The sequence below is a fragment of the Zingiber officinale genome, chromosome 1B, assembly GCF_018446385.1.
Source record: "Zingiber officinale cultivar Zhangliang chromosome 1B, Zo_v1.1, whole genome shotgun sequence".
Classification (NCBI taxonomy): domain Eukaryota; kingdom Viridiplantae; phylum Streptophyta; class Magnoliopsida; order Zingiberales; family Zingiberaceae; genus Zingiber; species Zingiber officinale.
Window position 1 is genome coordinate 109,828,479 of NC_055986.1, and position 13,443 is coordinate 109,841,921.

Here is a 13,443-nt window from a genome sequence, read left to right on the forward strand (position 1 = left end):
TTTTGATATTGTTATATATATTTAATGTATAAATGTTCAGATTTAATAATTTTATAAATATATATTTCAGCGATATTTTAAACAAGATAACGACTGACCCAGATCTGCCTTCCACCTCAGGTTGCTTACTTTATTATCAAGTAAATTCGAATTGAACACGTGACAGAAATAATGAGTCAAGGAAAACGACTGGCCACTGTGCTCAACTTACTAAACCCACTCGTGTAATAGCTTGCCACCGCTGCACACTCGCACGGCAGAACACGGCGTTTGAGTCGAGCAGCGGCAGCAGAGTCTCAGGTGCCGAACTGGCCCCGACTCGCATGCCTCGCCCGGACATCAACAGACCCAAACAAACCCGTTGAATCGGTAAAATTTCCTCAGCCGTCGAAGGCCAGTTCAGTTGCGTGCCAACAAAGAAAGAGACCAGCGGTGGAAACACGAGCTCGTGAGCAGGACAGCGCCCGGGCACATGCAACGCACCGGGCGTATCTGGTGCAAGTCACAGCCAGCGAATTCGCGAAACGCAGGCTTTTCAAAATCTAGGAAAGCTAGGTGGTGTGACTGCGAAACATTCTGTCTCCCACCATCTGTTTCAGTATTTCTTCTCCCGTGCATTTATTGACCTTTTCCCCCTCGTTCAATGGACCTGATCTACCACGTCCCATCGGTCGACGAGTCCAGAGATCTACAGTAGATGTAATATCTCGTCGACATGCCTCCATGATTATCAAGTGCAAAAGGGAAGCAGGCATCATCAGTTAAACAACAGAGAGTGGACACCTTTTTCTCAGTCAAGTAAATCTAGACCGAGTATTCGGTTAAAAGATTAGTAACAGAATTAATTAAAATTGAATAAATCTAATAAAATTAAACTAACTATCTGATCAAATTTTTTAAATAAAAACCAATATCAGTAAAATAGCAATTAATACATTCGAAAATCAAATTAATTAAATTTATAAAAATATTACCGATTAAATTAATTTTTATTTTAATTTAATCAAATAAAAAATTTTAAAATAAAAAATAAATCGAATTAATTGATATAACCAATTTTTTTAGAAAATTCGAAATAACTCAACTAAAATTTTAAATTCAGTCCGCTCGATGTTATATTGAATGGGTAAAACTAAAAAAGTGACCGCTGCATATACAAAAAAAGTAATGAGAACGAAAACAATATGCTAAATCTCTAGCCCTATGTTAAACGTAGTCAAGATTTTGGCAATATTGTGATAGTTGTCTACGAATTACAAAGAGTGTGTCCGATTGGCGGTCCAATAAAACATCGAGAAACACTCTTCAAAGAATTCAGTACCACAATTAAAACGAAAAAAAAAAAAGAATAGTTCATCCGAAATTACTTCAAGTATGTTTATGGATTACCTGTAATTACTAATTTTCGTAATGGAGGTAGGTCTGTGGAATCCGAGCTCTCACGGTGGTCTCCACCACGGTGACAATGCTTTGGAAGATAGTCAGCCGCCTTTGACTAATGGAAAGCACACGAAGCTGCCTGGATGCCGGGGCCTGTTGCCTCGCGGGCCCACCTGAAAACCACACGACCTACGACTATAGAAATGACACATTGCATGTCCATGAAATCTTACCAGACAGGTATAGCAATCTAAACCATCGGCAGCCACCAAGGAGAGAGTAGAGAGCTTACTCGGCCTCGGCAGTCGGCATCCATTTACGAAGGGCGCATCTGAATTGAAGTTATTTGAGAGCAAAGATGGCAAGGAAACGAGACGCTGAAGCCGAGCTCAACTTGCCACCAGGGTTCAGGTTCCACCCCACCGACGAGGAGCTCGTCGTGCACTACCTCTGCCGGAAGGCCGCCGGACAGTACCTGCCAGCTCCTATCATCGCAGAGGTCGATCTTTACAAGCACGACCCGTGGGAACTTCCAGGTACAAAACTAATGCAACATGAAATGATAGAACAAACACTCGAAGCTTAGCTTCTGAACGCCCCACTCATGTGTTTTGCAGACAAGGCGTTGTTTGGCCAAAAGGAATGGTATTTCTTCACCCCTCGGGACAGGAAGTACCCGAATGGATCGAGACCGAATAGGGCCGCTGGGAAAGGATACTGGAAGGCAACCGGGGCGGATAAGCCGGTCGTGCCAAAGGAAGGCAACACGACAGTCGGGATCAAGAAAGCTTTGGTCTTTTACTCCGGGAAGGCACCGCAAGGAACGAAGACAGATTGGATCATGCATGAGTACAGACTAGCTGATGCAAAACGCGGTCACAACAAAGGAAGTTTAAGGGTATGCAATCACCAAACCATGTAGTTAATTCCAAATTGCATGTGATAACAAAACTAGTGAATGTGTTCCAACATGCTGATTGAATGAAGTCTGTGGATACGTGCATGCAGTTAGATGATTGGGTTCTTTGCCGGTTGTACAACAAGAAGAATACCTGGCAGAAGAAGTCGTCATCCATAGCGACCATGGATTCGGTCGACGACACAGTGTCAGACAGCTTCATAACGCCAGAATCCGACATTGAAAACGATAATGCGCTGCCGAATATCAATGATCTTATCAGCACAGCCCAAGCTGGAACTGGACAAAGAAGCCAGAAAGAAGACAGTGAATGGTTTACGGATTTGAAACTGGAAGACTTGCAGACCTCTTGCATGAGTTTTGGATTACCGGTAGCCATGATGGATGCAACCAACCAAGATTATAACTCGCAACTCTTTGCACCTTCGGTTCTGAGGCCATGTTACACCAACCTGCAACCATTCTGAATCAAGAAAAAGACTCGAAAGATGTAAATAGCTTAGACTTACATGGTAGAAGGATGGTAGAGCAAAGATAGAAACTTTAGGATTTGTGTGTTTCATTATATTTGTGTTTCATGTTGATGCATTATGTACAAAAATAGGTTTTCCTGAATGGAGGACTGCATTTTATAATGGAAGGAATGTTCCGATTTCTCTAATAGGAACGTCTGACAACATGAGATTTTGCTTAACAAATTATTCAGAGTGAGAATTATAAAGACTGGCGCTATTTACTCTTCATTCAGGATTGTTCATAGATTCATCCAGTATATAGATCTGTAGATGTCCTTTTACTTCGATATATTTGAACAAGTAGGGCTTTCAAAACCATACTTAGCCACAGAAAACATGGAGATAAACAAGAAGAAAAGTTTAAGCGATAAATATTAAACAAGATTAAAGTAATCTGTTAGATAGAAAATGGCTGGCAGGCGATGATCATCCAACAATCCAAGAAGAGACTAATCAGAGACATTAGTAGAAAAAAAATACGTTCTGAATGAAGTGAAAACCAACGATGTCAAGAGGGACTAACCAAAGACATTGGCAATAATGACTAATGATCCCTAAACCATCACCTAACACCAAGTAGTACCATCAAGAAACTGGACAAACACATTATCGCCTCTGTCAGATACTGCTGTTATCGTTGATCTATACCTATCACCTTTATGGTGATCATACGCCTACAAGTACTACCAATTCAGAGTCTCTTTTGCACGGTGTGATCATTAGCAATAACAAGGTTCGGCACGTTGACACCAAATGGGATGCAATAGGCATAGTGACAATAGTAGCGATGGGAAAGGATGAGTGTGATGCCAAAGTTGCTGAAATGATTAGTTGTTCATGTGACACATCAGTTATACTTGATTGGTGCACCACACCAGCTCCTGCAGTAATCAGATAGGGAACAATATGGAAAATAGCTAATTAGTCGTGTGGCACACGTCCAACCCTTAACAATAACAAGGTCACTGATGGAGCCAAGATGTTAATCGAATACATAATTGACAGATGTTGTTGAATAGAAAATTGCCAATGTCTGTTTTTTTTTTTTTGTAAGTTGACACCAGATATCCAATTTACGCCAACTAATCGGGTGATCGATCCGACCCTATGAAAGTTCCCCACCAGCCACTAAAGTAAATCAGGAAGCACTTGCAGCGGACAACCAATCAGCCCAGTATTCTTAAGTCAACTATCGATTAAAAAAAATATTCATTAATTCGTCAAAGTTAGGACTTCTTAGATGCTTAGGAAACTGAGAAAGTGCGCACCTGCCACTGCACCATTGCTCCATGAGCTACATTGTGGTTTTCTTCTTTATAACTTTGAATTTAAGTTTCACCCTTATCATGATTATGTCAACAATAATCTCAAATATCTTGTTACATATGTGAATGATGTTTGTTAGATCAGATGACTAATACTCGACCACAATCTACCTAGATGTCAAATAAGCATAGACTTAAGATTGAAAAGGATCTCTGTCTAGTCATAAAAGTTTCTCAAGATCCTCCATCAATGATAACGTATCATGGCATCTGGGATGGTCCATAAAACTGTAAAAGACTGCTTTGAGCTTCGGATAAGCTATATACGGTGGCTTGAGAAAATAAACCATGTACAGTGGAAATTACTGAAGTATGTGGATTTTATGATTCATCATGATCTTTGGCTGTCCAATTTGGAATCCCTTAGTTGTTGGTGCAATCGACCTCCAGGGTTTTGATATTTGACAATATGTTTAATAGAGCTTGGTCAAGATTGACCTAGTCAAGTGAGAAGTCTAGTTAGGTCAAGGTTAATCAGATGGCAGACAAGTGGTGAGTAGTCTACCGAGTGATTGCAAGTAGTGAGTAGTCTACCAAGTGACTGCAAAGGTGAGTAGTCTACCGAGTGACTAGCAAGTCCAAGCAGGTCAAGGCGACCTGATGCTTGGCAAGAGGAAAACCCTAAGGGAAGGTAACTCTAGGTAATGAAAAGTCTTGGAGGAGTGAACTCCAAACAAAAGTCCTAGTGAGTGTAGCTAGGTGGTGAAAGCACTAGTGAGTAAAGCCAAACAATGAAAAATCCTAGGGGAGATAGCAATGAGAAGTTTTGTAGGAGTGAACTCCAAGTATGTGTGACCGAATAGTTTCCAGTCGATCGCGCGTGGTCGATCGAACCAGCATATTTTGATAAGCCTAAGTATAGTTTTACCAACACTATTTTTAATTACTATTATTGTTATTGTGCTAATTTAATATTGCATGAAAAGTCTTAGCGGATCAGGCGATCAAACACTGAGCAGAGAAAGTCCAAATAGGACTGAGGACTAGATGTTCGGCAGGTGAGTGAGGTAACCTCCTAGAGGGAGTACGGTGAGGTCGTGTTCCAGTAGGGACAAACTTTAGGAGCTGATCCAACTGAAAAAACCAATGAAGGTTTTTAAGTTGAGATCAAGACCGTCTTAACTATCTTATATATGCATTTATACATCTGTCTAACTTTGTTTTGCAGGACCATCACTATAATATTATTGTTCTAACTTTGTTTTGCATATTAAACAAAGGTTGAGTTGACCGAGGGTTCAATCGACTGAACAAGTAGTTCAATCGATCCGGCCAGCGTGGCACAAATATGATCGCGCTCTACAAACTTAGAAACACAATGTTATCAGTCGATCGAAAGCTTGCTCAGTCAACCGATCCAATTTTGGTAACAGCAACGATCGAATCGAATCAACACAGAAAAGGCAAATTCAGGTTCAGTCGATGGATCAGTTGAATCAGTCGACCAAATGGCGTGATTTACATGATCAAACGGATCAAATCAAAGCAAAGAAGGAAAGGCACGGAGGATCAGTCGACGGATGGTTGGTTCAGTCGACCAATAGGTCCAGTCGACTGAACGTGTTTTCAGTCGACCGAATGGTGCCTATAAAAGAAGGCCTCGAAGTCCGAGCTGATGAAGGGTTTCATCATTCATAATGCGCTCATTAATGTCTCTGCTACTACTCGTACAAGTTACAACTACGATGCCGGGAGGCTTCCAACAATCTACTCTTCATCTCATATGTGTTGTTGTCGGTATCTTTATTATACCTGCATATTGTATTCATACTTGTACGATTTAATCATTTAGTGGATTGCCCAACGAAAATGATCAAGGATCGCGGACCTTGAAACAGTATTAGCTTCTCAAAGGTTTGTCTTCAATCAAGCTTCATATACCAAGGTTTTGTTTTTCTAGTTTGTGGGGCTTATAAAAGAAGGCAGCCAGACTACTGAAATGCACTATCATTAAAAAAACAAAATAAGTGCAAGTTCTGTAGTGATGAAGAACCTCTCAACCAGCATTCATTGATCTCCAGCATAGTTGGAATTATTATACAAGGAAACATATTTGGGGAGGAACCGAGCACATCATATTTAAGATCTCATATAAAGTATATTTTATCTGGCTTAAGTAAAATAAAGAATTTTGGTTGGTTCTTGGTAGATTGTTAGAATCAATGTGTGGATGGCAGGAAGCCAGGGGTGAATAGTTTGTAACCTGCAACTTAAGATATTCTCTTTCTCTTGCATGTACAAGAACAAACAAATTTGTTAGATAAGTATGGTGCTTGTATATGTTTTGTAAGAATTATATACATAGCAGAAATAAGATAAAAAAAAAAATAAACACAAAAAATAGAACAATGCTAATAGAGGATTTTACGTGATTCAAACCCTTAGTCCATAGTCTACTAATTCGTAGGTGAATCACTCTGAAATATAATGTATTTTCTTTATACAAAATAGAACAATTAGTAAAAAGAGAAGATTTACCAACAATTCATAGAGAAATCCTAAGTCCTGGACAATGTTTTTCTCAACCACTTACTAGTTAGAACATTGAAGGGGACTTTGACACAATGGTAAAGTTGTTGCCGTCTGATCTAGAGGTTACAAATTCGAGTCTCAGAAACAATCTTTTGCAAAGCAAGATAAGGCTGCGTACAATGGACCCTTCCTCGAGACCCACATTAGTAGGAGCTTCGTACACCAGACTGCCTAATAGATGGAACATTACTCCTCAATTTATGCACTATAACCAAGAGAAAACATGTTTAACACTTATACAGAATGACCTCCAATGGCTAGTTTGAGGCCAACTCTAGTTGATTGAAATCTAATTCAGTCGATCGAAATCATTAAGACAATGCCAATAGTAAAAAAATTCAAGCGATCGGACTAATCTTTCAATCGATTAGAACCCTCTTCAATCAACTCAAATCAAAATTCAATCATCTCAAACACACCAGCGAGTTGCCCAAGGATCCCCATTATCCGTGATAATATTGCCCAAGGATCCATACTCCAAGTCTTCACATGCCAAAGGTCTTGCCTTCAAGACTTCACCACTTGCCTAAAGGCCTCACTTTCTAGTCTTCGCTAGACTCATGCTCCTTGTCTTACAGTCCACCACACTATGAATTTTTTATCTCTTAGATAATCCCATATCATCCTTTGTTGATCGCTGTCCATCTTGATCCGGACCTCTAAACTATCAAGCTAAAATAATCTAATTTAACTTCGTCAAGTCACTTTATGTGCGACCTATCGAGTCCCAACAAACTTAATGCAAATATGTTAGTACTACAAGCAACGCCGGACTTAAGCCATCTATCAAGTTACAAGTATATCAAATTATTCCAAGGTAATGCGGTCAAAACCAACCACTAATAAGCATTGTTATATCAACAATCTCCCCAAACTACTTAGGAGTATCATTACAATAACATATATCTCTAATCTCATCTTGTGTTGCTTGTAGTTTGCAAATCTTTTTCCTTTCTGATTCTTGGTTTATTCAGTTAAAAATCAATTCCTCCTTACACCAAATTGCATATTTCTAGGCATTTATTCAAGTTGCAAATCATTGTCCTTGGTTGATCTGATGAACTTTGTTCCCTTCGAGATATTTAATACAAAAGGTGACAATACCTACTATTATACCTTGCTTCTCCTGTGAAGTATTTCCGTATAAGTCTATATCAATTCATTCACCAGTTTTCAGTAAGAATAAAGTTACCTTAGACTTTAACGTGTATGCAGGTGCAAATCGTACTTGGCTGACTACCAAGCACCAGAAATGATGATTTCCATGTATTATCGATGCAATGAATAAGCAATATATAGATACTGGGACATTTGATGCAAAGCACCAAACAATATAGATATTTGGGGAGTTGAAAGATCCATAGGATGGCATTATGGACAAGAATGTTGAGTTCCTAAATACAATTAGAAAACAAATTTTATAACCCATTACTTATTATGCAAGAAGAGAGATCCATATAGAAAGTAATCAATATTATCTAATGTTGTTCCCCGGAAGGAACGCGTTGCAGGGTCCGACTGTAACGTCTCAGCAAGGACCGCTACATCTCCAGAACTCGGGTGTAGTGATAAATATGCAAGAGTTCGCGTTACAGTGTCCGACTGTAACGTCTCAGCAAGGACCGCTACATCTCCATGAGAACTTGGGTGTAGTGTTAAATAGGCAAGAGTTCTCACACCATAGGTTAGATAAGAACAAATATGATAGGAAAACTAATAATCTAAGATTTGGAACTTGGAACATAGGAACTCTCACTGGTAAATCAATGGAGGTAGTAGATATGATGATTAGGAGAAAAATTAATATTTTGTGTGTACAAGAGACAAAATGGACAGGTGAGAAGGCAAAGATGATAGAGAACACGAGTTTTAAGTTATGGTACACTGGAAAGAGTAAAACAAGAAATGGAGTGGGTATTATTGTAGATGGTTTGTTAAAGGATGAAGTTGTAGGAGTAGTTAGAAAAGGGGATAGAATTATAGCCCTTAAGATAATAGTGGCGAAAGAAACTATGAACATAATTAGCGTATATGCACCACAAGTAGGATTAGATGAAGCTACCAAATTAAGGTTTTGGGAGGACTTAGATGAAATATTACAAAATATTTCACCAAATGAAAGGATTTTAATAGGAGGTGATCTAAATGGACATGTCGGAGTGAAAAATGAGGAATATGAGAGGGTTATGGGTTTGGAACGAGAAATGAGGAAGGAAAACTATATTAGATTTTACGATAGCACCTTATATTAGCTAATACGTTTTTTAAGAAAAGAGAAGAACACTTAGTCACATTCAAAGTGGGAATAATAAATCGAAAATTGACTTTCTTAGGATTAGGAACCCTGGAGAAAGCTTAACTACCCAACATAGGGTAGTAGTGTTGGATATACGCCTTAAGCATAGTATCAATAGAAAGAAAATATATACAATTCCTAGAATTAAGTGGTGGAAGTTAAAGGATGGGAAGCAACATATATTTAAGGAGAAGGTAGAAGTACAAGCATTAGGTGAAATATACGATGACTCTAATACAACATGGGATAAGATGATATCAAAGTTGAAAATAGTAGCTAAGAGTGTTCTCGGTGAGTCAAAGGGGCATGCACCGCTAAGTAAAGAATCTTGGTGGTGGAATGAGAAAGTACAAGAGAAAGTGAAGGAAAAACGAATAGCTTATAAGGAATTATATATTTGTAAGAATGAGGAAAACTTAAAAAAATATACAATAGCCAAGAAAGAAGCTAAGAAAGTGGTGAGTGAAGCAAAAAATGAAACTTTTGAACGGTTATATCAAAAATTGGATACAAAAGAAGGGGAAAGAGACATTTATAGAATAGCTAAAGTGAGAGAAAGAAAAACAAGAGATCTTAGCCAAATAAAATGTATTAAAGATGAATGTAATAGGGTATTAGTAAGCGATGGAGAAATAAAAGAGCGGTGGAAGAGGTATTTTCATCAACTTTTTAATGAAGGTTTAGGAGACCAACTTAACTTGGGTAATTTAATTAGGTCAAAGAGCATCGAATTTTAATTTTTATCGTAGAATTCAAACTTAAGTAAAACAAACTTTAAACGAGATGACAATGGAAAATGGACCGGATGATATTCCAATAGAGGTATGGAAGTGCTTAGTAAACAAGGTATTGAATGGCTTACAAAATTATTTAATGATATATCGAAGAAAAAATGTCCGATCAATGGAGGATAAGTAGTTCCCTTATATAAGAATAAGGAGACGTATAAAATTATGCAAACTATAGGGTATTAAACTAATGAGTCATACTAAACTTTGGGAAAAGTAATAGAAAAAGATTAAGGAAGGAGACAAAAGTGATGGAAAATCAATTGCCTGGAAGGTCGACAATAGAAGCTATACATCTTCTTAGACAATTAATTGAAAAATATCGGGAGCAAAAACAAGATCTACACATGGTATTCATTGACTTAGAAAAAGCGTATGATAGAGTCCCAAGAGAAATTATATGGCGAATTTTAGAAAAGAGAGGTGTTAGCGTAACATATATTGAACTAATTAAGGATATGTACGAGGATGTAACGACCAGAGTAAAGACTTCAGGCGGAGTAACTGAATCATTTCCAATAAAGATAGGGTTACATCAAGGATCAGCATCCCTATCTTTTACACTAATTATGAACGAACTCGACACATATTCAAGACTAGTACCGTGGTGCATGTTGTTTGCAGATGATATTATTTTGGTAGATGAGACACGTGAAGGAGTAAATACTAAGCTAGAATCTTGGAGAGAAACACTAGAAGGGAAAGGTTTTAAGGTTAGTAGATTAAAGACAGAATATATGGAATTTAAGTTTAGCAATATTAGAAGTAATGAAACAATTATTAAGATAGGAGAGGACGAGTTGCCTGGAACCGAGCGATTTAAATATTTAGGATCATTTTTACAAAATGATGGAGGGATTGAGAGAGATGTCTTACATAGAATACAAGCAGGATGGGTGAAATGGAGGGGAGCGTCGAGTGTTTTATGTGACCGTAAAGTACCTCTTAAACTTAAAGGTAAGTTCTATAAAACCGCAGTTAGACCTGCTATGTTATATGGACTATGACTCGAGCACACGAGCAGAAGATGAGAGTTGCAGAGATGAGGATGTTAAGGTGGATGTGTGGGCATATGAAGATGGACAAAATAAGAAATGAGAGCATTAGAGAGAAAGTCGGAGTTGCATCTATTGAGGAAAAACTCCGAGAGACACGTTTAAGATGGTACGGACATGTACTTAGACGACCAATAAATGCTCCAGTTAGGCGATGTGAAACTATGATAAACATGCATATCAAACGAGGAAGAGGAATACCAAAAAAGACTTGGTTAGCAACAATAAAACAAGATAAAATTTATTTAAATATAGATGATGATATAATAGGAGATAGAGCTCAATGGCGTAAAAGGATTCATACAGCCGACCCCACCTAGTGGAAAAAGGCTTGGTTGTTGTTGTGTTGTCTAACGTGACTTAATTGAACATCACATTATTAAGATTGGGTAATAAATGCTTCATGTCATATATGACCATAATTATTCTCAACGGTTTAAAAATACACCCACTCTAAGAGGGAAAACAGGATAGGGTGACAAATGGACCATAATTGGCATTTCCACAGAATCTTACATTGCCACCCTAGTTAGAGTAAGGTGATGAATAGTTAAACTCCTTCTAACCTCAAAAAGCTGACAATCATTTATGAGCTCTACCAACTAGCCTGTCAAATTAAGAATTTGAGAAGATGACAAAATGACCAGAAGTGACATTTCCATTGGATCTCCAATTGTCGTCCAGTTAAGGCAAGGTGATGAATGGTTAAACTCCCTCTAGCTACAAAATGTTGACAAGATTATATTTGAGCTCCGCCAACTAATCTGTCAAATTAAGAATTTAAGATGATTGCTTACAACATCTCCACTATGAATCATCTATGCAAGACTAACGCCGAAATATGGAGTGTTGCTTGTCAACAAACCTTAGAAAGGGAATATGGCACCCATCATGAGGAAATTACATCAAATATGGAAATCTGATAACAAAGGTTATTTTCATAAGCTACATTGATTGTTACACATGGACAGAGATGTCAATATACAACTTAACCATAAATTTCAAATCAAATCTTTGAAGATAACTATAGATAGAAATGCTGCATCAGACTGTAACCATTTCAAAAAAAAAAAAAAGATTATCTCACTATGAAAGATTAAAAGGGATCAGACAAGTTGAACAAGAGAAGCATCTACTGCATCTCCTAGTCATCTAAAATATGGAGTGGTAAATCAAAAATTCCTAAACTGTCATCATTTGATTACCACTGTCTCACAAGGAATAAGTGGTATGATCTCACAGATGTAATCTCTCTTCCCACTCTTATTGATGGATATAAATCTGAACACAATTGTCTGAGGAGCTAGTTTGTGCATAGGATAAAAGCTGCATACTCAGTGTAGATTAGGAAGGCAGGCATGAAGGAGATAAATAGAGGAGTTGTGAAATAGATACTAAACTAGGTGTTCAACACAACCATGAGCTGTTCCCAAAAAAAGCCACTATCCATGTATTATCTCGCCCAGGCCACATCTCAATATTTTCATGTAAGTGTGGAACAGCCAATTGAATTTGCATCCATTATTTAGTTTCTTATAGAAGGCCATGTCCCACACAATTGGACAGCTGCTTCTGAAACATGTTATCGCCAAGGAAGCTGCATGATTCACGTCACATTCTAGCACAAAACTACACATGATAAGAAGGACACGGAACATGAAGATCTCCACAGAATTACTAACCGTGGGAATACATGGAAAGCATGTAACAAGCATGGAATCTAACTCCAATATAGAAAATGAAAAATTATAGTCTCTCGTTCAACTAAAATCAAGTTCATCGTGCCACCACAGCACATGTTTTTGTGCCTAGGCCGGACCCATCCACTCCAGTCTGCTCACAAATTTTATTAAAAAAAATTAATAGAAAGAAGGCAGACCTCTCTGAAGCATATCATCAGACACTTCATCTGCTTAAACTATTTATCGGCCCTTCAACAAACAGGACGGATTGAAGAAGCCATGGAATTTGAGAAACTCCATTCCGACAACAATAACCTAACTGAAACCCCTTTATTCACTCATGTGATCGCCCTTATCTCCCTCCTAAGCACCCATGAACGATTTGAGATGGAACCGGGAGGCGTACCTGATAGAAAAGGTGTCCTGGAAGGAGTACCTGATAGAAAAGGTGTCCTGGAAGGTTGGCCAAAGCCGGCCGAGGACTCACTCTTTCTTCGCCGGCGCTCGAAGAGATCGATAGGACGAAGAACGGGAGCGTCGACCGATGAGAAGAGGCCGAATATTTCTGGATCTGCCGGTAGAACTCGGCCGCCGTGGTGGATTGGTGCGAATCGGCCCACCATAAAATTTAAGCGGAAGTTCATTCTGCTTCCAGTACTTTTCATTATCTTCTCTTAACATCATCCTCTTACAAGATCAAATCTTCTGTCCCGAAATTCTCACTGTCCCTCTGTCCCAAAACTCTCCCTCTCCCTCTGTCCCACGCAGAAAACGACAATCGACTCATGAGAAACACGTGACAAAGGCGGAAATCAGCCCCTAGGCCGATCGGTCCTTGCAGAGCCTTGATCGGTCTGTGGACCGATCAGGCCATAGGTGGATCGGTCCACAGACCGATCTCCCTATTTTTCTGAAGGAGAAAAGCACATGTTTGGCACGTTTTTTTGTCGT

The 13,443-nt window shown here is 38.7% G+C and overlaps 1 protein-coding gene and 1 long non-coding RNA gene across 8 annotated transcripts; one reads left to right on the forward strand and one right to left on the reverse strand.

Moving 5' to 3' along the window:
• Positions 1–105: 105 nt before the first annotated feature.
• Positions 106–13,177, reverse strand: LOC121971749. 7 transcript variants are annotated; one of them, XR_006109221.1, is made up of 6 exons: positions 12,929–13,177; positions 2,669–2,751; positions 2,433–2,578; positions 1,673–2,240; positions 1,390–1,553; positions 106–688 (listed from the first exon to the last, which is right to left on the reverse strand). It is a non-coding gene; the product is annotated as an uncharacterized LOC121971749 (long non-coding RNA). The 7 variants fall into 7 exon arrangements; XR_006109218.1 differs by having other exon boundaries at positions 106–719; XR_006109222.1 differs by lacking the exon at positions 106–688 and having other exon boundaries at positions 1,189–1,553; positions 12,980–13,177.
• LOC121971702 (NAC domain-containing protein 68-like) lies at positions 1,739–2,960 on the forward strand. Its single transcript, XM_042523099.1, has 3 exons — positions 1,739–1,916; positions 1,998–2,278; positions 2,389–2,960. Exons 1-3 carry the CDS (start codon positions 1,739–1,741, stop codon positions 2,764–2,766), a joined length of 837 nt encoding a protein of 278 aa, XP_042379033.1. The 3' UTR covers positions 2,767–2,960.
• Positions 13,178–13,443: the final 266 nt, after the last annotated feature.

Excerpts from the sequence above, each read along its gene's own strand:
- LOC121971702 (XM_042523099.1), top strand. The coding sequence starts at position 1,739 with ATGGCAAGGAAACGAGACGCTGAAGCCGAGCTCAACTTGCCACCAGGG. Across the intron at positions 1,917-1,997 it reads CGACCCGTGGGAACTTCCAG|ACAAGGCGTTGTTTGGCCAA; the intron begins GTACAAAACTAA and ends TGTGTTTTGCAG. Across the intron at positions 2,279-2,388 it reads ACAACAAAGGAAGTTTAAGG|TTAGATGATTGGGTTCTTTG; the intron begins GTATGCAATCAC and ends ACGTGCATGCAG.